The sequence below is a fragment of the Anopheles arabiensis genome, chromosome 2 (assembly GCF_016920715.1).
Source record: "Anopheles arabiensis isolate DONGOLA chromosome 2, AaraD3, whole genome shotgun sequence".
NCBI lineage: Eukaryota > Metazoa > Arthropoda > Insecta > Diptera > Culicidae > Anopheles > Anopheles arabiensis.
This window is the reverse complement of record NC_053517.1, coordinates 23,280,304-23,305,306: the sequence shown is the minus strand read 5'-3', so window position 1 is coordinate 23,305,306 and position 25,003 is coordinate 23,280,304. Positions and strand designations below refer to the sequence as shown.

Here is a 25,003-nt window from a genome sequence, read left to right as displayed (position 1 = left end):
ATACGTTTTTGCGCTTGGAAATCACAAACAACCATTACGCCAAGCAAGAAGATGGGAAAGAAGGTTGTGATCGAAAGCTGGAAGGACATCTACATGTACGCATTCGAGCTGGGTATGTCATGCAGCAGGCTCCTGCGATAAACGATCAATCGCGAGTTTGCTGAGCTGTACCGTGTGCACCAGACGTAGGCCGATAGGTTACGACAACTATTTCATGCTATGGATGGATGCCGGACTCATACCATGAGGGTATTTAATAGTAACCCTGAGTTCGGCACAAGGCATAGTGGAGTTGAAGCAAGTCTTATCGGAGATGGAGTGTCTTCGAGGAAGGAAAACTACGTCCAGGTGCCACAAATTCACTGAACGACTCCTAAACGGGGTCAAACTCTCAGCCTAAAAGGAATCTAAAAGCTTTCCTCGCTTTGAGAGCGTTCTTCTTCCATCTGAGTTCTGAATAAAACTAGAAAGGCGATACGATTATTTAAATACTAAACTTCAATGCGATTCCATTGGCACAGAAGCAAGGGATTCAAAGCTGCTGATAATCGTTTATGTAATCACACAACCATTCTTACATATTGATGTTTGCTCTGAAAGTTAGAAGGCTATAGGCCATGATTAGATGAAGCTAGGTGAAACACATTGCAAGAAAAGGACAGAAATATAATGATGAGTTATAAAGCGCCATCTATTGAACAAACCAGTGAAGCTATGAAGCTTTCGTTTCCATTCATATAATCTTAATACCTGGCGAGTGGGATGGCTCAGCAGCGAACAAGCAAACATCAAATAAAATAATTGAACATATGTTTGAATGTTAACTTTTATTTTTATTATGTTTTTTTACAAAATAAATGTTAACACTTCTTTAAAACAAATCATCTCTCCCTTAAATCAAAAGAGCATTCGTTCCAAGCTTTAAAGTACTAAAGTTTCAAAACGATGATACGCTACAAAAGCAAACACACCGAACAACATGAAAAAACAATCGCACATATTTGCTCGTGCAGCGTGATTCGAATGCAAATTGTCAGCCTCTGGCATAGAAGTTGTTGTTAAATTGACGAAAACGGTCGATGAGGTAGTTACATTTTCAAACGTACTGAAAGTATATACAGCGGATGTGGTAGGTACAGTTGCATTACTGGATGATGAAACGTAACTGTAGGTTGTAACGGTGGTCGAACTAGGGCTAGCAACAGTACTGGTAGTGGTTAATGGCGGTGGAGTTTGGTTTGTTGTCACAGTTGTTGAAGATAATGCGGTTGTTGTAGGACGGTATTGCTCATCCAACCAGGTAGTAATTTGTACACTTTTCTCTTCGATCCACTTCAAATTTTCGCTCGAGTATTCTAGGGCTTGCAACATATCCGATTCCCTTAAGAATCCCTTTTCATGAAGCTCTACGGTTAATGTTTGGAATTTCGTTTGCATAGCTTTGCTGGTAATTTGTTGTGCCATGGTGCGAATGATTGAGTTTATTGCTCGGCCACCAAAGTTGCCCTTGTTGTAGCTGCAAGCGGGAGTGTTGTGAATATTAAAGAAAAGTGTTAAACTTAAATTTGATTATTTCTGTTTCATACTTACAGTTCGTTAACCCGTTCACTGTTCTCTCGCAGGAAATTCATCGCCATTTCCAGTCCCAAAAGACTGTTCTTGAAGACCGCTATAAAAACTCTCTCTCGTTCTTGGTTAAAATAGGCACTATTATCTGTATCTATTGTGCTTTGCAGGTATTTCGCAATCAATTCCACGTTCTCCGCACAGCCAAGCGAGCGGATAAGCTCTGACCGATACAATTGATCTTGAGACTGTTGCATTTTGCGCCAAATGGAGTCAAACACAGCGGCTGCGGAATATCGCAATCCATTGCAGTAGATCGCTTCGCGCAGGTCAGGTTCAGCGTCTTTCGCAGGGGTTTCCGCTATCTCTGCTACCATTAATCGGGTACTGTTAATGCATGCCTCAGACCCCACTTTACAAGCCCAATTAATCACTATTTCACGTGTCATGCGTTGTGTTAGCGTGTCTTCCTCTTGAGTGGCCATACCCATCGCAACGTAGCTTGGTTCAATAAACTCTGAGCAGTATTTGTGCCAATCGTCGTAGCTATCAGTGCCTCGCATAAGATTATCCAGCACTATAAGGTTGCGATCAAGTGCTGCCCAAGGAAGGTAATCGTTTTCCTTGGAAAGATAGCGCAGCAACTGTAAAGGTATCGCATATGCAAGCTTCCCAGCACGTGCAATGTTTAATGCATCGTCTATTAGCTGGGCACGATTCGATTCGTGAATGATGGTGCCGTTTTGTACCAGAGCTTTCACAATCAACAGCCACAGTTGATCATCATAGTTTACCCTATAATAACCTGTCTGCTGTTTGTTGAAAACGATCCAGCTATCACAAGTCCAGCTGTGATCTGCCGTTGGATTAATTACATGATATTTATCCACAATCCAACCTGTAGCCGTGGTATCGTCAAAATTGGGCTCTATTTCCGTTGCAAAATTATATGGTATTATCCATGTTGAAGTTGCATTACTAGCATCTGTGCTTTTTAGTAAAAATCTTTCCTGTTCAATTCGTAACGAGCAGTTGTCATCGGAACGCGAGACGTGTAGTATCGGATAGCCAGCCTGTTCTGTCCATGATTTTAAAAGCGACAAAGCATTAAACGGTGGATCCGTGGGCGGGATGGATGAAAACATTGTTTGTTGCATTGATTGTGCAAATTTTTCCGGCGTACCAGCTTGTAGCGCATTTACGTGAAGAAAATTAACCATTGCCTGACGGAACGGCTCCTTCCCGAATGCGTGATAGAGCATGAGCAGGACAGCTCCACCTAAGAAAAGGCAGTAATTTAAAGAAGTGTTAACAAATGGGTTGGCCACTTAACCTTATAAATAAGCAAATCAATAAGCAAACGATATTGTTTCGTACAGGTTTACGGGAAACTTACCCTTGTCGTATGCAATATCATCGAATATGTTGCTTATTTCAACCTGTGAATTGACATAAAAAGTCATGGGTCTAGTTGAACCGAGTGAATCAAGCTGAAACACATTATGCGTTTTATCAACGGTGTACATTTTCCCTATTGTTAGCTCAGGGAAAGCTATTTGTGCTGCTGTATATTCGAAAAATCGAGCAAATCCTTCCTTCATCCATAAGTAGCTCCACCATGCCGGGGATACGTAGTTTCCAAAGTAATGATGACCGATTTCATGCCCAACAATTGAAGCTATTTTCTTCTTCTGCTTCATTGGTGAAGTATCTGGATCAAACATAAAGTTTTCCTCTTTGTATGTTATCTGAAAGATAAAGTTTTGTGAGATTTTTGTCAGGATCGCTATAAAATTTCTAATACAACTCATACCAATCCATAGTTTTCCATTGCTCCAGGAGAAAAGTCTGGTACTGCCACATGATAAAGTTTGGGCAATATATACGGTGTCTCCAAAAACTCTTCAAGATATTGCAGTATTTTAAAACCAGCTTCTAATATAAAATTAGCCACAGGAGCGTTCAACGCTGTTGCACGAATGAAGGCCGATTGTGCGGTAAAATTTGGCAGTGAAACTTCTTTGAAATCACTGACGATGATACCTAACAGGTAGGACGGCATTTTTGGAGTGTCGGGAAAGGTGGTAATTGACATTCCTGCTAAAATGCTGCAACATTCGTTTACATTAGCCATTGTTCCATTTGTTTGCTCATCCACAATATGTAACTCTAATTACCTTTCCCGTACATCGATAGGAATAGTGTTGGAAAGGACAGAATAACTTTTACCATGAATGACACGCAGCGCTATCGGGGCTCTAATTCCCGGCTCATCATAGCAGGGAAACACATGCCTTGCATCTGTAGGCGAGAACTGAGTTGTTGCAAGCCAATGCACATTACCATCGCTGTCGCTGTAGGAAGATCTATAGAACCCGCCGTTGTCCTCTCGCAAAGTACCATTGTACTTAATTTCTAAGAAATAAGTCCCATTTAGCGGCTTAGGCGAGTGAACCGTCAGGAACTCGCGGGTACTATCCAACGTGAAGCTTAACTCATCGTCTAACAGTATATTTTCCCAACCATCCTGATCATTGTACCACAGTTTCACTCGCGTAATATTAATCCGACGATAGTTTAGTGTTACATTATCGGTATCCGCATCACCGGCTGTTTTCAATTGAATTGTCACTTTCCCTTCAAAACGAAATCGATCGTCACCGATCGTGTTATCGTGGATGTGAGTCGTTAGCTCAATATTATACCGGAGTGGGAATGTGTTGTTTGGTAAACGATAGTTTAACTGCTCATCCTGTGCAGCAGAGTTTGTTAAAACACTTAAAAGTAAGAAAAATTGTAAAAATAATTGTACAAATAAGCTTTTAGCACTTTGCCTTTCTTGCGGCCACCCCATCTTCTCTGATGAGTGATTAAATGTGTACTGATTTCTCAGACTCAGTCAACGAGTTGTCTGGTAACATCGCGGTTGTTATCATTCTATTAAGTTATCTTTGAGGTAAAAAATAGAAACAATCTCTCGCTGCAAGTGGCTGTGCCGAAGGTAGCCAGTAAAGAGTAACAATGGAATGTGTACTTTATCAGTGTTCACCATTGTTTGATGATCGGAGATAGTTCAATTACAGAGTAGTTATTGTTGTCAATCATATCGGAAACATTCCGTATACAAACATATAAGCAATTAAAATCTGCTAAGTAATTGGTTTGTGATCTACATGAACAGAATCGTAAAGAAAGTGTTACTCATCTTTGCTTTAGTTAAAAACTAGATCGTAATGTTTTTGGTGCTTCATTGATAGTGACCAATCAATATGACTGGTCTTAAAGATTACAGAAAAATACACTAATTAAACTGAAACATATAGTATAAAAAACTATAATAAATACATTTTATACTGAGAATTAAATGGTGACACATTCACAGTGAACTTTACTCCAGCGCCATAGATTAAGCTGAACGATCGGAAAATTAAATGTTCATACATTTTTTCCGAATTTTCGGAAGTTCACTGGATTGCTTAATACATACCGTTTTAGACTCATCGTTATAATGTTGTCCTTTGATTGCAATTTATTTTACCTTCCTTTAACCGATCATTACTTTAATAACCTCCTGACATTTCGATCAAAAAATGGCCAATAACGGTTCTGTGTTGGTGAATACACATTGAATTTTAGTATTTAAACAATAGTATCGCCGTTCTAGCGATGAATAATTTCTATGCGAAACCGTACAAAAGTACAGAAGGAAGGTGAAAGCTATCAAAGCAAGGAAAGCTCCTTGCTTGGCTATCTCACCAACAGGTGGCGCCGCAAGCATTCTAGCTATTTTTAAAATGCGCCACCCGTTTATCGTCTGCTGAATGGAGTGTTATAGGATTCATTTTAGTCCGAGAGCTTGAGCTGTTTTGATCCTGTTTAGGAGTCGTTTAGTGGCTTTCTGGCGCTAAGGTACTACGTACAATCTTTCCAATAGCACATCTAGTTTATGTAATTCTGAATTTGTTTTATAATTAACACTCATCTCTCATCCTCGCTTCCATAACTCATCTTTTCAATATATAGTGGAGCGCCGTTTATCTGGGATCATCGACCTCACTCGGATAAAAAATCAATCGCCTAATTTTTATTAACTTAATGTTTTTTTTTTCAAATAGGAATATTTGAAATTTTCCATGAATTATAGTGTTTTTTGTTGTAACTGTGTGCTATGATAACCTTTTTTTAAATATCCTCGACATAACGGAATGTCCCCTTTGTATTGATCTGTCATTTCTCAACAGCACGAATAAACGGACAGCCGGATATACGGTGCTCCACTGTATTTGCGAGTCTACCGATAAAATGTTCCATATTCCAACCGGTTGCTGGGTAAACAATCTGGCCACTTTGGAACCAACGTTTGCAGAAACTCAAGCGCCATCTACCGCTTGCTCGACGCGTGTGTAGACCGCGCTTGAGCTGCTTGACGATTCGCAAACCGAACTTTGACAGTCGGCACTCTTCTTTTCCTTATTAGTAGCTCCCATTGCTTGCCGTGCGGTGTACGTGTGTATGTACTGCTTGTGCCAACAACAACCAATTTCTCCGTGTGCAACAAATTCACGAACTATTTTAGCTGGAATAAATCCGTTTCACTGAACTGCAATCATGGCCTATTCGAATAGTGAGTATTCTTTCTGGAAACGATAAAAAAAAATCGCGTTTGTGTGCTAGCCTGTCTGTGCCCGTTGTTTTGTGAGTCATCCCTCTCCCGTCTGTGTCCGTTCCATAGGCGGACGAGCGTTTTGGAACGGCCGAACCGAACCGTCGTCCCCGCCGTGTGTGTGCGCGCCGGGAAAAGGTTGTTACCAAATAAGGAAATTATGTTCATCACCGGGCGCTGTCCGTTGAGGGAGATGGGGGCAAGGTGCCGGAAACGGGGGGACGTTGTGTTCCGTATAGCCATTTACGGGACTGCCTGTGACCCGCTATAACTTTTGAAGGTGATAAAATAGGAAGAAAAAATAAAATTGCAAAATGGCAATTTTTGATCGCCCTTGCCACACTCTCCCACTCCCGCTGTTTGTAGCGCGCTTATCGTGAACGGTCGCGGGAAGTGATGAGTAATCAACGGCATTTTAATCTCGTCGCATGAGACGGCAATGAACTCGGCAGTTTTTTTTTCGGTCGGCCTTTTGTTGTGAAGCTCGCTTCGTTGCGTTTAGTTGAGGATATATTTCGGGCGACTAAAGCGTTAACTAATGCCACTTTTCCACCGCTGGTCTGTTAGTCGGTGAGGGGAAAAAAAAAGAAGGAATGGAAAACCGGGCGGTGTTGAAGTTTTATAAATAAAACTTACACTGTCGACTCACACTCGCGCGCCGCCAGTGGTTGTTGCAGCACCCGAATGCACCCGCAACGAAATTGGGTGATGCACTCTCCGGTTTTAAAATCGAACGGGAAGAGCGGGATTTAAACGAAATATTTACAATGTTGCGTTTCGGTAGAATTTCGAAGGTATGTTTTGGTTTGCACATTCGTACACAATCTGTTTATGGGGCCCCATCTTAACCGTGCTGCTACCCATAAACTGTGGCGGTGTCCATGGAAACGGGAATTTCACGGAGAGTGCCTCGTTGGTGTTGCTCGCAGACATACCACACCCCGCAAGACCATTCATAGTGTGCAACGAAGCATGCAGCGCGAAAGCAATCTTGTCTTACCTTCCGATTAAATGTGCTTGATTTAATTTTCCTTCATCTCACCTCGTCTATTTTACGCCACAGAGTTCATTTACGCAACGTTGCCGCGAACACAGCGAGGCCAACCGATCGTGCTGGGCGGTGATCCGAAGGGCAAGAACTTCCTCTACACCAACGGCCATTCGGTGATTATCCGCAACATCGATGTGAGTATTCAAGGCGGCCCAATCAAACACAACACAACTGCACATTGCAATAACCCAATTTATTTCTCCCCCACCCCCTAACACCTGCAGAATCCGGAAATTGCGGACATCTACACGGAGCACTCGTGCGCGGTGAACGTGGCCAAGTACTCGCCGAGCGGGTTCTACATCGCCTCCGGCGACGCGTCGGGCAAGATCCGCATCTGGGACACGGTGAACAAGGAGCACATACTGAAGAATGAGTTCCAGCCGATCGGGGGCCCGATCAAGGACATCTCCTGGTCGCCCGACAGCCAGCGGATCGTGATCGTGGGCGAGGGCCGGGAGCGGTTCGGGCACGTGTTTATGGCGGAAACGGGCACCTCGGTGGGCGAGATTTCGGGCCAATCGAAGCCGATCAATTCGTGCGATTTCCGGCCGGCCCGCCCGTTCCGCATCGTGACCGGCAGCGAGGACAACACGATCGGCGTGTTCGAGGGGCCACCGTTCAAGTTCAAGATGACCAAGCAGGACCACACCCGGTTCGTGCAGGCGGTGCGCTACTCGCCGAGCGGCCACCTGTTCGCTTCGGCCGGGTTCGATGGCAAGGTGTTCATCTACGACGGTACCACGTCCGAGCTGGTCGGTGAGGTGGGCTCGCCGGCGCACAGTGGCGGTGTGTACGGGGTCGCCTGGAAGCCGGACGGCACGCAGCTGCTGACCTGCTCGGGCGACAAGTCCTGCCGGCTGTGGGACGTGGCGACGCGCACGCTCATCAGCGAGTTCCCGATGGGCAGCACGGTCGACGATCAGCAGGTGTCGTGTCTGTGGCAGGGCGACCACATCCTGTCCGTGTCGCTGTCCGGGTTCATCAACTACCTCGATGTGAACAATCCCACCAAACCGCTGCGCATCGTGAAGGGCCACAACAAGCCGATCACGGTGCTGACGCTGAGCGACGATCGCAGCACGATCTACACCGGCAGCCACGATGGGGCGGTGACGAACTGGAACTCGGGCAGCGGTACGAATGATCGGGTGGCGGGCATCGGGCACGGCAATCAGATCAACGATATACGGGCGGCGGGCGATTTCGTGTACACGGCCGGCATCGATGACTCGATCAAGCAGATCAGCGTGGAGGGCAACACGTACACGGGGGTGGAGGCGAAGCTGGCCTGTCAGCCGCGTGGTATGGACATACTGAAGGAGAGCAACACGGTTGTGGTGGGGTGCGTGAAGGACATTACCGTGCTGCAGGACAGCCGGAAGGTGTCGGCGCTGCCGATTAGCTACGAGTCGAGCAGCGTTAGCATCAACCCGGAAACGATGGACGTGGCGGTGGGCGGTGACGATAGCAAGGTGCACATCTACACGCTGAGCGGTGGCCAGCTGACGCACAAGCTCGACCTGGAGCATCTTGGGCCGGTGACGGACGTGCGCTACTCGCCCGACAACAAGCTGCTGGTGGCGTCCGATGCCAACAGGAAGGTGATCCTGTACAGTGTGGCGGATTATAAGGTAGGGAGATTGTGGCTGTGTGTGTGTATGTTCACAACAACTCGATGCGATGCTAATGACTTCTATTTCCTTGTTACAGCCACCGCACAACAAGGAATGGGGCTTCCACAACGCACGGGTGAACTGTGTCGCCTTCTCGCCCAACTCGGAGCTCGTCGCTAGCGGTTCGCTCGATACGACCATCATCATTTGGTTCGTGAACAGTCCCGCCAAGCATACGATCATCAAGAGTACGTATTTCATTCGCTTAGTGGTTAAATAACCAATTTAAAAATTGTTCTAATCCATTTTTGGCGTCCTTCAGATGCCCATCCACAGTCGCAAATTACGGGCCTTGTTTGGTTGGACAACGAAACGCTCATCTCGACCGGACAGGACTGCAACACGAAGGTTTGGAACATCGAGAATGTCGCATAAGCCAAAAAAGATACCTCTTCTCCCCTCATCCCCTAATCCCCCTACCCTACGTGGGGGACACACACATTTGCACATGCTAAAGAAGGGGAAAAGGATAAACATTGATAAGAATGCTACGGTGGAAAGTGATGCGAACGTTGTTGCTCACACCTTCCTGCCCGCGTTGAGTTCTTTCCTCTTCTTCCTTATTTATTTGTGTAGCATTTTCCCCCCTCTTGTTACCTAACGATGGGTTCGAAGGAATGAACAACTCAACCGTATTTTTGGTAAAATGGCTTACAAGCCAACCTTGTGGAGTGTGTTTGTGTTCCTTTTGCGCTTTGTTTTGCTCCCATCCCTTGTTTTGTGTTGTATTAATGCTGAATGTATTAGCCTGCCTTTCCTGCCTAGTATTGCCAATGGGATAGAGTGAAGTGAAAACAATTGGACGGCAAAAGCAAGCCTAAGGAGGGAGCCCCTATGGACACCTATTCTTTAAGTTAGAGTCCCGGAACTCGATCCTTAGTTTTGTGTTAAATTATCTGTTAAATTCACTGCAGTTTTTTTGTCGTAATTTTGTGCCTTCCTCTCCTCTGTCGATAAAGTGTTTCTGTCCCCTCACGGCTCCCTTGTGCGAGCGAATCAAACCAATCAAACCAAAACCTTCGGTACATGCAGGGCATGCAGAGAGTGGCGCATCGAGGCTTCAATAGCGAATGGGGGGAAGAAGCCGCAGAGTGAAGTGACATTGCATTTAATTTATTATCTTCATTTTGTTGTACTAAAAAAGCAAAAACAAAAAAAAACACCGAAGAGCTCGCTTCTTTTGCGCAACCATATACCTTCCCTTTGCGGTGGCGATAGGACGATACGGTTTTTGATTTAGATGATCCGGTGATTTGCCCCTACAGCAACAGCAACAGCAACAAACAAAAACATGAACCTTGTCTACATATACACGTAATTTTTTATAAGCGAATAAAAACGGAGTTTTTTTTTCAATGTAAATTAAACCCATCGCCTTCCACTGAATAAGCAAACAACCCGAAAGAAGCTGACGACATGTTTGTTCCCGTTTTTTTTCGTCTTTATTTCTAATCTTTCAATACAAAATTGCCAAACGAATAGTGTTTTTTCCCTTCTTCTGCTGCTTCTGCTGCACATTGGATAACGAATAACGCAACGCAACGGTTTCTTTTTGCTAGGGGGTGTGTAATTTCCTGTCCCATATACATTCAATATGCGCGTGTTACACAGAAGTGTCACAATTTTTGATTGATTCCCAAAGTGTGTTGTGTTGATTTTCCATTGTAATTATTTTCCGTTTTTTCCGCTTGCCAAACGATGTGTTTCTCTAAAACTTAGCCACTAAAATAATGCACTACGTCCGAAAAGCAACGGAAAAGAGGCGGCGACGACCCCCACTATATATGGAACGTTCATAGCTTAACGCACACACATATGAGGGTATCTATTTATATCCTAAGAGCGTATATACGTGTCAATTAAGCGCATCGAAAGTAAGCTTTAAGAGATTGCAGAAGGTTCTGATCCTTGTTCTTCTTTTGGGGGTTTTTCTTAATAATTTCTTTTGATTAAATAAGTTCCTCTTTTAATGGTTCGCTCCCCTTAAATATGTCCATCGCTAAAATGCCTAGAAGATTATGCCTTTTTTTACAGTGCGCTTTCGATAGCGCGTAATGCCAACCACCAAACAGTCCAAAGATGGCGCTTCCGATTCTCTGGAGCAGACAGATCCGTACGACCGTGGGCAGTACTAACTCTACCTATTTACATCTCTCATCAGTCTCTCTCGATACAAACACACTGTGTTACTGCTACACTACACGATTACACGGGTCCTTAAGAGCGTATCCGCTAACGGAAGGAAGGAGCCGCAGGTTCTTACACCGGGAGGACAGTAACTTGCTATGTTTGTTCGCCTATAAACAAGCTGGGAAATGATGGGCTGTGTGTAAAACCTACATTACAACTAAAAGGTAAACGGTACAATATCCAAACTTCCTTTTGTCTGTTGCACTGTTGTCTGACTAGAATTGGAATACACAATGTGTTTTTTTTTGTTGAAGCGGGATGATGGCAATGTCTCACTATAGTTCTGTTGGATATGGGTTCCAGAGATATATCGTAGGTTATTAGTTGTACTTTTGCAATTCCGGCGTGTTCATATGTTTGAAGTTGAAAATGGGGTTTGTTTCACTGCTGTATGGGGAGTTGGACATACGCGAGGAGAGCTTCGCAGCCAACGTGTTTTGGCATCCGACTGTCCACTACTGTACGATCTTTTCACCGTCTCCAAGTAAAATAGCTGCCCCTGTGGTGGTTTGATATTTGCCGTTGGTGTTGGCGTCCGTCCCCAACGATGCTTGCTGCTTTGCTGCACTCGCCGACACAAGGATGGTTCCTCCCTTGGGACGATCGACATCGAACCCTCCCGACAGCATTTCGTCTCCATTTTTCTCCTCCTCCTCCTCCTCCTCCTCTTCGTCAGCCTCATCGTCCGCGAAGGCAATGTCGGCCATTTCATAGAAATCGCTAATCTGCTTATTGTCCACCGGCGACTTGGTGAAGGACGTTTCCTTCTCCCGCTCCTCCGTCGACTCGTCCGACGAGCTTTTGCGGACGGACGAGCCCGACCCGTTATCACCGGCGGATCCGCTACCGCCACTCCGCCGCACCAGTATCAGCTCGTGCAGCTTTCTGCGCTTTTGCCGTTCCGCGGGTGGCTTCCCATCCGTAGACGCACCGCCGTCACTTTCCGAGCAGATGTCGCTTTTGGAGATACTGCTCGAAACGATCACATAATCGTTACGCTTCTGCGCTGCCAGCTGACGGATGAGTTCCTCGCTTGGTGTCACGCTGTCACTGCGCGACTCGGTGCACCCACCGTTGCGCTCCTCACGGGCACGGTTGGCGAGCTCCGTCAGCTCATCATCATCATCACCGTCGGAGGGTCTGTGGTCCTCATTCTCCGAACCATCGTCAAGCGGCGGTATCCAGACGAGAAAGGCCGGATCCATCCCGAGATAGGAACCGGGAGCGGCACCCGCATTGATCACATTGTAGTCGTAGTAGTCTAGCTCCATGTCCTGCTCGGACGGTGCGCCGAGCGAGTAGTCCGAACCGGCCAGCAACTTCTGGAGGTTGCGCTTTTCCTTGCTTTCCTTTGCGTTGCGCGCCCGCACAGAGGTGCCAGTGTTGCGCCGTGCCAGGGGGCTGCGTATACTCGGGTCAAGCGGTGGAGAGCAACATTCCTGCGAAATGGGATTTCACATGATTAAAGTACAGTGATGTGAAGTGGGACAGAAAAGCATATAGGGCAACACTTACTGCATCCGAGGGACTGACGTTGGTCAGTGTTGCCGTACTGGTGCTGGACGTTGCCATCAAGCAGGTAGCACTCTTTACGAGTTGATCTCCAGCTGTAAAGACAAAATCGGAGTTTTGCAAAATTGTTCAACAAGACTCGAACTTCTCACTCGAACGCAACAAAAGGTGGAAATAATACGTTAACTTAACGTGCATGTCCTGTTCGCTTACTTCTCAGCTTTTCGATGTGCGCTTTGTTGCTCTTCCCACCCACCAGAGGCGTGTTTTCCCGATTTAACGACGAGTAAGCGGAACTGATCGTTGTCGATCGTTCATCGTCCGTGTCTTGCGCTTCCTTGTCCGGTGACAGCCGCTCCAGCGATGGAACAATCTCTTCACCCTTCGGTTTGTTGAGATCGTTTAGACTTTGCAGTGGCGTCTCTTCATCGCCCGCCTCTCCCCGATCGTGTGGCTCACGATCCTCGCCATCCGTCGGTATGCTGCGATCCTGCAGCTCTAGCACGATCTCGGTACTACCGTCCGATCGGACCGTCTCCGACTGACTGTTCGCAGACTCCAGTGCGTACTCCACACTTTCCCGGAAGCGTTCGTGCCGGATGGTGGTCGTCACCCGGGGCCGCAACTTCACGTACGATACAATCTCCGAGATCAGTGTGGTTGTCGAGACGGCCCGGGATCGGGGCTGCATTGGACCGCCACCACCGGACTGATCAACCGATTGGTTTGAGCCGAACAGTGTGTGGGCGGGCGAGTCTGCCGCCTCCATCCGGCTGGTGGCGAGCTCGTACTTCCTGTAGCGGAAGATGTACTGCACCACGAGCAGAAAGCTGACGAACACGATGAAGCAGATGAAGGCGATCGCACACACGTGCGCGATCGTGAAGCTGGTGTAGCTTTGCAGGCTGGCCACGATCGGCATGATCACCTTGCTAGCGATCGTCGTACTGTTACCGGTCGGATGAAGTGACACTGAAGGATCTAATTCTGTTTTGGATAGAGCACCAAAATTGACGTAAATGAGACCGTTCTACGCTTCAAATGCCCCCCATTGTACTTACTGATTTGTTCGGCTTGGCCCAGAAACCCTGCATTGCAGGATTCGTCGTACTGTTCGCTCTTGCGGGAGAAAAACTCCACCAGCAGCATATTTCCCGTCGCTTCCGCCATCGCGCTTCCCGTTTCCGGTGGCGTCCGATCCGCTCCGAACTGCAGCAACAGCTCGTCGGCAACCGAATCCCCGTCGCGTATCTTCAGCCACTGACCGTCACACGGGAACTTCTGGAAATCAATCGACATCCGCACCCGACAACCTTCGTCGCCCTTGATGAGCCAAAGACTCCGGTCGGGACAGCTGTGCGAGGAGGACCCGAGGAGTCGCTTCGGCTTCACCATCCCCAGATGGATGACGCAGCCACACCGGCAGCCGGGTCCAATCTCCGTATTGACGTCCTCGATCTCGAGCGGCAGATTGATGCCACCGATGGCAGGGCTGAACATACACTCCCAGGAATCGCCAGCCGTGTCCAACCCGCAGCGCTCCGTCTGCACCGAAGCACCCTGTGGGAAGACAGTGGGGGAAAAAGAGTGTATTGATGTGCAACAGGATACAGTAGGCACTGGGAAATTCCAGCTATACAGATTATAGGAAGGGATAAGAGGTTATTTCCTGGCTACTTGGATGAGGCTACATTTGTATGGTGAATTTGTCAAACAACTGCTTCGATTCCAGGCTCTGGACAGATGCGCCATTATTTCTTTGAACGAGGCAGATCCAGATTGTTGTCAGAGTTGAGGTGGGAATCAATTCCCGGATCTGTATGAATTCTGTATGAATTCTACGTACGTTCCAGTACCAGTATAAGCTCAGAATCAGTTCCAGGACTGATTTCGTTCCGAGTTCATATCCTGTCCAGGGTCAGGATGGGATCAGGATCATTTCAATGGCCGGTGTGGGATTAGAATCAGTTCGAGTATTGATTTGGGATCTGGTATACGTTCCAGGACCTGTTCCACAACTGAGCTGGGTTCAACGTATGTTCCACAATCGATACAGGTTCAAGATCAGTCCCAAAACTGGTATGGGATCATAATCATTTCCAAGACAGTTATGGGGTCTGGATCGTTTAGTTTCAGGGCCAATTCTAAGACCTGTAAGTTCCATGACTCGTATGGGATCTGTAAAAGTTCTAAGATGGACATGGATGTGGGATCAGTTCAAGGACCGGTAATAGTTCCAAAACTATTTCTCTCGATGAGCTCCCTGGATTTAAGAGGCACCTGCAAATTATCTTTAAACGTCCTTTGAACGCATCCTGGAATTATTATCCATGACATCGACATAAAGCGTATCCCGCTGTAAACGGGCCAAATCAAACTATTGGAAAGAAAAATGGGAAACACACACAAACTGTTGGAAACACAAATGTGCTTTATTCTCAATCCGAATCACTCTTCGATCCAGCAAACTCGATCGTTTCATCCTCGATCGATTCCGGTGCGTCTACGATGATGCCGTCCTTATCGTGCCCCTCGATGCCGGCACCTTGGAGCAGCTGCTGGCTTGCCTCGTCATCTCCAAACTCCCCATCGTCCTCCTCGTCCTCGCGGTCGTCACCTTGCTGATCCTTTCTCTTCCGCTCCCCATCCTCCTCTTCATCCTCGTCTTCTTCCTCCCCGCTTACTCCCTCCCCTTCTTCCTCTTCCTGTTCCTCGAGCGATTCGTTCGAGCCCAAAAACACCAGCCGCGAACCACTGACCACATCAATGATCGCTGCCTCATCCTCACTCGCCCCGACGAGCGTCGTTTTGCTAGCCCCGTCCATCCGTTCTCCTTCGCCCACCGATGATGCCGTCGTGCTGGAGCTGATAATGGCCGATTCGCTCACTTCCTCTCCCCCATCCGCCTGTGTCTTGCGCAGAATGGTGTCCATCGATTCGCGCGGTATAACACCGAGATCGCCCTGGTCGTACACCTCCGCCAGCGAGGCGACAATGGTTTCGACCGACTGGTCCGCCCGCGACTGCATCTCCAGCTCGTTCAGCGTGCTGAGCAGATCGGCAATCAGCCGCTTGCGCTTGATCTCCTGGTACGGCAGGTCGGAATCGGCATCCTCCTCGCCCTTGAACGCCGACCGTACCGTGTAGCGCACCGTCTTCAGAATGTCCGCGATACGCTCGAACTCCTTCCGGTGGTGGTCGGACTCGGTGCGCAGCGCCTGCCGATCGGAGTTGATGTAGTGCACGTACTGCTCCAGCACGCGCACCTTCTGCCGCAGCTGGTTGTAGTCCTTCCGGGTGGTGCGGTTCTCATCCTCCAGCTCTTCCGCCCGCAGCCGGAACGCGTTCAGCTCGCCGTTCTTGTGCAGCACCGTTTCGAACTGGCCGGTGAGCTGCTTGATCGTTTCCAGCCGCTCCTGGCAGGTCTGCATCAGCCGCTGCTTCTCCACCACATCGATCTCGGCCTGGTTGCGCAGCTCCGTGTTCTGCTTGCGCAACTCCGCAAACTGCTTCTGCATCCGCTCCTGCGTGTAGATCATCCGGTCCATCTCGTTGTTTAGCGCAATGTTTTCCCGCACCAGCCGCTGCGTGTGCGCTGCGACCCGAATCTCCGACGACTTGGTAAACTCGGTCGACAGCTGCAGCAGCTTGTTCTCCACGTCCTTGCGCAGCCGGTCCTTGTCCAGTATGACCTTTCGCTCCATCTCGTACAGCGTCGACTTGTGGCGCTTGTTCTGCTCCTTGAGCTCGCTGTCCTGGGCGTCGAACTTGGCCATCAGCTCGTCCCGCTGCTGCCGGAACTCTTCCATCGAGTTCAGCTTGCCCGTCAGCAGCTTTATCTCGGACGTGAGCTGCTCGTGCATCGCCTTGTACTTCCCGTCCAGTGCGTTGATCTGCTTGCGGCACTCTTCATTCTCCTGGTCCCGTACCTTCGACAGCTCGCTCAGCTTGTCCTCCAGCTCCACGATGGTGCCCACCTTTTCCTGCAGCGTCCGGTCGAGGTAGGCCGTGACGTCCGCCCGGTCCTCCTCGATCTGCTTGAGTCGGCTTTCCAGGTCCTCGTTGCGCTCCTCAATCTTGACATTGTGCGTCCGGAGGCGGGCCAACTTTTGGTTCAGATCGTTGATGGTAATTTCGTAAAACTGCCGATCGACCGCACTCAGCCCATCGACGGGCTGTATCTCCGGGACAGCCTTTTTGGGCTTTTTCGGCTTCTTTTCCTTCGGCATTGTTGCGGCAAGCCCCCGGCACTAGGAATTTAAACAAAACACTCGCGCGCGCGAAAACGTTCTAAACTGAAGTGAGGGCACCGTTCGGTAGCGCTGTTTTGCACCTTCTCTACTGGTACGGTTACCCCTGGCAACGATTGTCGCTGCCGTATCGATTAAACTACACCGGTATCTAAGCTGGAGGATAGCAGGCCATTCCCATCGGCACGCGAACGGGCAGGCAAAGAACCGCGTCCAGGGCAGTACCATTTTAATCAAGGAAAACGGGAACGGTTCGTAAGGTTGTGTGAAAAGAGGCGCTGAAGCGATGGAAATTGATTGCCGACACATACGAGGGTCCCAGACAGCTGAAGTTTATGTGCATATCTACATGAAACGCCATGCAGTCTCGATCCGTTTCCTTCGCAACGGCTTCATGGAAGCACACACCCACACACGCAAGGCTTCGTCGGTTCGTGTCCCAGTCTGTACCACCAACCGCGACAGACATTCCGACAAAACGTTGATGTACACATCACGATGGCAGTACGGAAGCGGGTGTGGAGGTATGTATGGAGGAGTGTATGTTGGCGTTTGAAAGCTTCACGCGGGACTTTAAGCCATGTTTATATTCCTTTCCAGTAAAAAGTTCGAGCTGTTTAGTAGTACCTCGTGCAATCGTGGTCCCCTTCTGTTCCTGTCGAAGGTACTGCAAAGGACGGCATGCAAGCAGGCAGCTTGCTTAAGTAATTCCAACTTCTAGTGGAATCCATTTTATGACCACTCCCCGTTTCGTGGTAGGGCAGAAGGAGTATCCATTAGAGGGCCACAGTACGCTTTAGCGGGGCGAGAGTACACTTCGCCAGTTAAGCTCAGAACCAGGGAGAACAGGCCCTGAGGGAAGCAAATTAAATGGCCGTGGTACAGTGTTGCGGGAGGTTCCACCGTTCCCTCAATTACCGTTACACGTGTTGCAGTCAATTCGAAAAGAAGGTGTATTAGTGTGTGGGTGTGTGGGTTGGCTTGGGTGCAAATTATAATGCCACTCCCTTTCTTTCCCTTCCACCATGCTAAAACATGTTGCATGCTGTTCGGGTACTGGCGGTGAGCCAAAGAAACCCTGGGACATTCATCGTCCCGTCTACCAGGAAAAAATCAATACCTGCAGCTGTGGCAGAAAGAATGGTGGATAGAGTTTTCAAACCCGTGGAAAACAAACCAACCACCGCTTGGTCTGCCGGACATGACCCACGGACCCAGCGGCGGGCCCCATGTTGGGTAATTTAAGGGGTGTACTTACCTCGCAAAACTTTGCACCGTACCGGGGTGGCGGCGAGTCACAAAATCGATAGCGATTTCTAATGCCACCCCGGCAGGTCGTCGAACAGTGCGTCCAGTTGCTCCACGGGCCCCAACCGCCGGAATCGGATGCTATTAAATCGCCAGAAAACGAAGAGGAAATAAAAACATGGAAAAAGAGATGTTAATACCCCAAAAGTACACCAAAAAGAGGAGGATTGGAGCACGGTACAAGTACGAGCCCGGAGCTGGAAACGATTCAATCAAAATTAGATTAATTCATCCGTCACTCATTTTCGACAGGATCAGCCCGCGCTCGGTGGACACTTTGGGCGGTCGATTAAAATTTAATTTCGGAAAAAACGTGGCAAGAAACAAAAAAAGGCGAACGGATGAAGGAAAACATAATCCACCGTCGTCATAATGATCAACCAAACTCGGTAATCGTTTGCCTTCTGGCAGCCGGCAGGTACAGTGAATGGTGTTGGTGGGAGAGTTAGTCACTTAATCCCTTGGAGCTTTGTCGCCTTCCCCCTTGTCCCGCACACTCACCTGACACCGGTAGCGTCGGTACGCAGTCCATCCGGATGTCGGCGACCGCGCCCGATATCGCCTGACTCACGTACACGAAGCAGTACTCGACGAACTTCTCGTAGAACAGGTCGCACTCGAAGTACAGCGAGTGCTGGCCCTTGCTAACCCGCTGCTCGGCAATGTAGTGCAGCGAGGTCGGTGGCGCCAGGGATAGTACGTCGGCCCGCAGCTTCGCGTACACCCGGACCCGGTCGGCCTGGTTCAGGATGCAGGCCGGATACTGGAACAGCACCCTTATGCCGGGCCCGTGCGGATCGCACGGGAAGATGCTGCGCGTGTGCACGGTAAAGACGTACTGCTTGCTCCAGTCCGTTTGCAGTAGGGCGCGGGCCTGCAGCAGTGACGCCATCGTTGGATCGGCCAGCTCACCGGGCCGTGGTTTCAGATGCAGCGCGTAGAATCCGGCCAGCCCGAACAGATCGCACCGAAAGTTGAGCGTGCGGGAGCGCGGCAGTCCCCGTACCTGCTCGGTGTAGAGGACCTGCGCCCGGGAGAAGGGTTGCGAGCCGTTACCGTGCACCGTGCAGGACTCGACCGATTTGCCACAGTAGAACAGCTCCAGCCAAAGCTCGGGCAGATCGAGCGTGTCCGCGCCGTGCGCTGGGAGTTGACAGTGCGCCTGCGGGAACTCGAGCAAGCCTTGTATCGGCTGCTCGGGGTAGGTCTCGGTACGGTTCGGCACGATCGCTAGCCGGACCGGGGGCCAGCTAACGTTCAGCGGCTGCCGCAACCGTTCGTCCATCTGGTGGCTGGCGTTTTCCTCCAGCACGGCCAGCTCGTAGTGGCCGCCGTGCAGGAAGTGGTAGCACGGTACCTTGATCTGCGTCACGTTGTGGTTCGCGTCGACCCGGAGATCGAGCGTGGTGGCCACGGTTCCGGTTCCACTGCCCGGCAGGTGGCGCGATATTTCCAGCCGCAACCGTTCGACCGTGGCCAGCTCGAGCGGATCGGCATGCAGCTGCACGTCCAGGTCGTCTCCGAGGGCGGTGTACGAGGCGGGCAGGACCAGTCTGCCTTTGCGCAGTCCACCCACGAACAGGGCTGTACGGAGGGGGGATGGTGAAAGGAAAAAAGGAGGTCAACAGCGAGAAAAAAATCCTTGATATTTGTGAAACCGCATGCACTCATGCAAAAAAACAAACGCCCTCTGTTTGGACAACGATACACAAAGGGAATGTTTAAATAGGGACAAGGCTCTGCCATTTGTGTGTGAGTTTGGTACTTTTTTGCCAGCACTCTTGAGGGACAGCAACACATTTCCACATCTGACACCATCCGTTCATGGACATGCTTGGGGCGTTGGTGGTTGGGAGCGTATGTTGTGATAAATCAAAACTATATGGCTCGCCTACGATGGAACAGAACTCTGGGTTGTGCTGGCGTGTCTTTTTTTTCGCACTGTCCGTGTGTCCATCCACGTGGAACCGTCCATCACGGCTCCCTCCTGTCCTACCTCCCCACCCCACTGTGGTAAAGTTTTAAATTACGAGTAGAACAATAGCGTAAAAAGGGGGTTATCTCGACCGTTTCATGCCATTCCGCGTCCCGGTTCCATAAATCCAACCGTCCTGCCCTTCTACTTACCATTGTGCAGCAAAACGAGCAGAATATTTATGTAGAGGAATGTTCCGGATGCAGTAGGGCCGGGCCTCCGGCGCCTACCGGGCCACCAACCGGCAACCGGTTGGCCCAGAACTGTACGCTGCATAGTGGCTGTGAGGCTCCACCACTGCTACAGCAACTACTACTACTACCACCACTACTTCCCTCGTGCACTGGGTGGTATGGCCAGCACATGGGGCCTGCCGCTCGGCACAGGAAGGAAGGTGCCCGGAATGTTCATCCTACATTCTCGTCCGCTTTGCCCGGGTCTCGTCCGCTTTTGTGTGCTGCGGGGAGCCTTGCTCCCGGGGGAGAGCCCAACCGGCTGTTTCGTTTCCTGAATGGCAGCCAGCTACTTCCTGCAATAGCGCTCGCGCGCGTATGTGTGTGAGTGCTGTCCCCCGGCGAGAGAATTCTTTTCCGGGTGGACACAAAGGCAATGTGTGCGCACACGACGCACGATGAGACCTCCTGATAAGGCACAGATTTCGACGACAAATACTCGACAAAACGATGCTGATGCTGGAGAGGGAGGGAGAGAGAGAGAAAGAGAGAAAAAAGCTGCAGTTAAATTGAAATCCAAGTGTGCTGTGGGAATGTGATTGTGGAATTAGCAATAACCCTTAAATGGGTGAGAAAGCCGAGACATAATTGCTCTTGGGAGGGATTTTTTGTTTTTATTCTTTTTTTGCGTTTTTGGGTAGAATGATTTTTCAATGATTGATAACAATGGTAAATAATTCCAAAACAAAAGGTTGTTTTTTGTTGTTGTACATAGTCAAAGAAGCTTTCCTTCAACAAATATCCTTAAGTGTCCGGCGGAAGCTATTCAAAATTGCTATTAAAATAATAAATGTAATTTAAGTGTAATTATTGAGAAATGCAGTATTCTCCCTTTTTGATGTACAGAACACCACAGTTTGAATGTACTGAATGTGATGTAAATTGTATAACCAAACTAAATATTTCACGTGCACTTTCATCCGATCACTAAATGGACCTTAGCTTAGCATTCAGAGGCGCGATTTTTTTATTAGATCGTTATTGGAGCAAATTATACCGATGTTCCGAACAGGAATTGTCAAGAATGCAGTGGAAACTGGATATTTCACTACAATTTTTTAATCTTTAAACAGTACAAAAATGGCTAGACGAATAGTAAACCTATTTGACCTCGTTGGAGTGCATTAATCGTGCATAGCACGAAATCTGATGATATTTCACAAATTTTAATGAAGGAAATTAATTCTGCCACAATAAGTCATATTTAATACGTAATTTTGGTGAAAAAAAAAACATTATACTGCATACATTACAATGCTATTGTACAAACATATTTAGTGTACTTTCAAAGACGTCACACACTCAATATAATCCAAACGGGAGCGATTGTTGCATATCCTATTAGATTTAATTAGACTGTTACATACAAATTCTAATTAGTCAGCTTCATGACATATCTAATAAAAAAGCTCTTTCTATGACAAAATAATTTACATTCCATGTTTACATGAGAGTTCACCTGAGCAAAGGGAAATATGAAGCCATCTCATCTGGAGGGTTAGATTAATTTACGTGTCGTCTTCGCAAAGCAAAAGCCCTCACCATCCCCTCACAAAGAGTAAGAGGAAATTAAGTGAAAATTAATTTAGAACCAAAGAGACGCTATCGACATTCGACAGCCCTCTCTCTAGCAGCGGCAACAGCAGCAGCAGCAGCAGCAACCTGTCCCGACAAAAGGCACACCGATCGTAACGATAGTGTTCCAAGGAAATGGTGCTCCCTTCGCCGCCCGGGACGATTTCCGCATGGATGATCGGGCAAGCAAGCCAAGTAGTCAAGCAAGGAGTAATTGGTGAAAACCGGGTTGGCGGGGGGGGGGAATCCTTATCCAGCAAGATTGTGTAATACTATCCGGCATTAGGTGCACACGATAGCAGAACACGATGGCTAGTGTGGAAACAGGTGGAAAAGCAGGGAAGAATTTGTGTAACGAGAATTGATACTTTTCATTTACCATCATGCTGCAAAACGGAATGCGCAATCCCCTACAGCTCAGCTTGGCCTTTTGCCACCTTTTACCCCCCGCCCAAACGACACCGAGACAAAGAGCGACGGGTTTTGCGACATCCGATCGGTGTGTGAATCCCGGGACCGTGGCGTGGCGGCGCGCACCGGGAGAAACGTTTGCAGGAGAGGTCAAAGTGTAAAATTAATTAATCATAGGTTTCAGTTCTGCCCAACTGGTACGATAAACGTGACCGGCTGCTTCGCCGTTGGAAATTATGATGATGAGACGCGGAGCAGGAGGGAAGGTAAGGTAGAAGCAAGCCAGCCGGGGTCCCCCCCAAGGAGAGACAACTTTGTTAGTTGCTTTGTTTTGGTCGTATTGGAAACTTCATCCAACTCCATGTCTCCGTGCTCCTTTGTGTCCTTTGCAGAGGGGCAAATCGAACACTGGTGGTATCGTCCATCTATCTGTCATCGAGATATTTACAGCATATCTACTGAAGCACACGAGGTACGAGGTTTTGTTTTGTTGCATCAATGTTTGTTGCCTTCTCCATTCAGACTTACGAGGAGGCGGACTCCGTAAGCACGCAAATGATTTATGTGTTTAATTTAATCTCATCCAATTACGCGCGCACCGAACGTGTGTCTTCGATTCTCTGTGTGTGTGTGATCGTACGGAAATACTGCTTCGTTAGTACATCGATTTATTTAAATGAGTGTAACTCTTCATTGTAATGGCTTGCCAAAGCCACGCGCGGAAAAGCAAATTGTGCTTGCAAACAACGCGGGTGAACGTGAATTTAATCAAACCTTCTTGAAGCACGTCGCCGCCGTGCCGAAATGGCAGTGCATAAAAATCAAAGGCACAAATACCTTTTTGACGGCAGCGATGGCGCGAAATGGCCGTTCGAAATACGATTAAGCTGGGGTATGGTTCGCAGAAGCAACAAAAAAAAACGGGGACCCTTGGCGCCTACAAGGTAAAGGATTCCAGCAAATGGACCCGGGGTGTTGGCGGCCGGGGGTGGTGGTTGTACAAGTTGTACAACAGATATCGATTTCATATTTCAAAAGATGATCTTAGCCGAGCGGTGTGGTGTTGTCGGCGAAATTAGATTCTTGGAAGTTTTCAGGCGGCGATGCAAGATTGATAAGATTAGGAATGTAGCGGAATGTCTATCTAGCAGGTCTGTCAGATGGTGAACGCGTTGGAATTGGAATTTTGAAGCGATTTCAATCCGTGTCTTCAATCTTTCGTGGTAATGCATTTTACGAGCAGATAATGGATTTTGGGAAAGCATGATTGAAGTGATGCGGGGTTTTTGGAAGAAAAAAGAAAAGATCAGGATATTTGGAGAGCCATCAGACAAAGTACAAATATGCAGAATGAAAGTCCTTGGCGTCGTTTCGTATAATTTCGGTACAACATTCAAACAATGAAAGGCAACAGTACGTTTCTGACAGTTCTGACCTACACAATTCTGAATGCTCACAATGAAATTCTTAGGTACAAACCGGACTTCGCCTTGCTCTGAGGGGAAATTAACTGTTGCGTGCACGAGAAATGAATGTCGCACTTCCCAAGAATCCTTGCGACTCTAAAGCAAGAACGCCTGCAGACATCCTGGCACTTCTGGCAGCGGTCCCACCATCAGGGGCACCTCCCCTGTCATTTGACGTTGATGTTGTGAAAATGAATACAAAGTGGCACAAAGTTCCGAGGAATTGCTGCACATTAAAGGCATCACAAAGGCATACAACGCTGCTTTGTAAGGGTAAGAGTCCATTTCTAGTACTGTCACGATGAAGGTCAGCAAAGTTAGCTGAGCTTTGCCGTAGAAGCACGGTTAATAAGAAATATACTGTGTGTATAATGACTCATATTCAAAATGGAATATAAGTTGGAATAATGGTCTGATAAGAGAATGTAAAACAGTTATTATTTCTTACAAAGAAGTATGCATTAACATGAGTTGCTTCAAAACTGCATGAAATCTTTACTAGACTAAGAAAGGAGATAGAGGTCTTAGACTTTAGAAGACTTAAACCGCTTTCTGAAAGGCCTTAAGTACAAACAAGTGTAGTGTTACAAAACCGGAAAATAGACGATGGGGGCTCACGCCCGGCTTAAGAATTGATTCCGTCCGGCCGTGTAACAGTCAACGCCTCTATCCAATTGACCACTGGTCCGCCCCTCGGACAACCGTGCTTATTTGTAATATAAATAAATCACAAGCTAATCAACCATAAAATTGATAATCCATGATTTGTGTATTGAGTTTTTTTTTCCATTGCTATTGACAACTCCAGAAAAAAACCCCATTTTCACAATTCACCCCACACACTTAATCGTATTCTATCTCGAACGTAACAAATATCCAATCACAATGGCACACACAAGCAGAGAAGATGTTGGGCTGATTAGAAGATTATAATTGAACAACCAGAGAGAAGGAGAAAAAGAGAGAGAAAGAGAGAGAGAGAGAGAGAGAGAGAGAGAGAGAGAGAGAGTTTTTGGGGGAGAAAAACCATCACCAGTCAGCACATTTTAATCTGACAGCATAATAATTTCTCAACTTTCCCCGAGACACGCTAAAACCAGAGCAGCATTTATCACAATCATTGGCAT

At 47.9% G+C, this 25,003-nt stretch overlaps 4 protein-coding genes across 6 annotated transcripts in view; 1 reads left to right on the top strand and 3 right to left on the bottom strand.

The window, feature by feature from the left end:
- Nucleotides 1-812: 812 nt before the first annotated feature.
- On the bottom strand, nt 813-4,459 carry LOC120894932 (aminopeptidase N-like). Its single transcript, XM_040297832.1, has 5 exons — nt 3,744-4,459; nt 3,380-3,674; nt 2,963-3,314; nt 1,591-2,845; nt 813-1,516 (listed from the first exon to the last, which is right to left on the bottom strand). The coding sequence occupies exons 1-5, from the start codon at nt 4,418-4,420 to the stop codon at nt 922-924; spliced, it is 3,174 nt and encodes a 1,057-aa protein (XP_040153766.1). The 5' UTR covers nt 4,421-4,459; the 3' UTR covers nt 813-921.
- Nucleotides 4,460-6,028: 1,569 nt separating this feature from the next.
- Nucleotides 6,029-10,323, top strand: LOC120908384 (actin-interacting protein 1). Its single transcript, XM_040319324.1, has 5 exons — nt 6,029-6,190; nt 7,293-7,414; nt 7,505-8,914; nt 8,994-9,144; nt 9,219-10,323. Exons 1-5 carry the CDS (start codon nt 6,175-6,177, stop codon nt 9,329-9,331), a joined length of 1,812 nt encoding a protein of 603 aa, XP_040175258.1. The 5' UTR covers nt 6,029-6,174; the 3' UTR covers nt 9,332-10,323.
- Nucleotides 10,324-10,385: 62 nt separating this feature from the next.
- LOC120908383 overlaps nt 10,386-25,003 on the bottom strand; it is a 36,634-nt gene continuing 22,016 nt past the window's right edge. For all 3 annotated transcript variants that reach the window (XM_040319322.1, XM_040319321.1, XM_040319323.1), the window contains 7 exons: nt 20,344-20,883; nt 18,718-19,800; nt 18,167-18,297; nt 13,720-14,218; nt 12,872-13,645; nt 12,662-12,753; nt 10,386-12,585 (listed from right to left, as the gene is read on the bottom strand). In XM_040319322.1, the coding sequence (XP_040175256.1) occupies nt 11,602-12,585; nt 12,662-12,753; nt 12,872-13,645; nt 13,720-14,218; nt 18,167-18,297; nt 18,718-19,800; nt 20,344-20,467 (3,687 nt within the window). In that variant the 5' untranslated portion in view covers nt 20,468-20,883 and the 3' untranslated portion in view covers nt 10,386-11,601. The remainder of the gene's footprint in view (nt 12,586-12,661; nt 12,754-12,871; nt 13,646-13,719; nt 14,219-18,166; nt 18,298-18,717; nt 19,801-20,343; nt 20,884-25,003) is intronic.
- On the bottom strand, nt 15,067-17,427 carry LOC120908386 (cilia- and flagella-associated protein 157). The gene has a single exon (XM_040319325.1). The coding sequence runs from the start codon at nt 16,885-16,887 to the stop codon at nt 15,097-15,099; it is 1,791 nt and encodes a 596-aa protein (XP_040175259.1). The 5' UTR covers nt 16,888-17,427; the 3' UTR covers nt 15,067-15,096.

Coding starts and splice junctions, on each gene's coding strand:
- LOC120894932 (XM_040297832.1), bottom strand. CDS start 4,420: ATGGGGTGGCCGCAAGAAAGGCAAAGTGCTAAAAGCTTATTTGTACAA. Junction 3,675..3,743: donor CCTATCGATGTACGGGAAAG/GTAATTAGAGTT, acceptor CGAATGTTGCAG/CATTTTAGCAGGAATGTCAA. Junction 1,517..1,590: donor AGTGAACGGGTTAACGAACT/GTAAGTATGAAA, acceptor TCCCGCTTGCAG/CTACAACAAGGGCAACTTTG.
- LOC120908384 (XM_040319324.1), top strand. Junction 8,915..8,993: donor ACAGTGTGGCGGATTATAAG/GTAGGGAGATTG, acceptor TCCTTGTTACAG/CCACCGCACAACAAGGAATG. Junction 9,145..9,218: donor CAAGCATACGATCATCAAGA/GTACGTATTTCA, acceptor GGCGTCCTTCAG/ATGCCCATCCACAGTCGCAA.
- LOC120908386 (XM_040319325.1), bottom strand. CDS start 16,887: ATGCCGAAGGAAAAGAAGCCGAAAAAGCCCAAAAAGGCTGTCCCGGAG.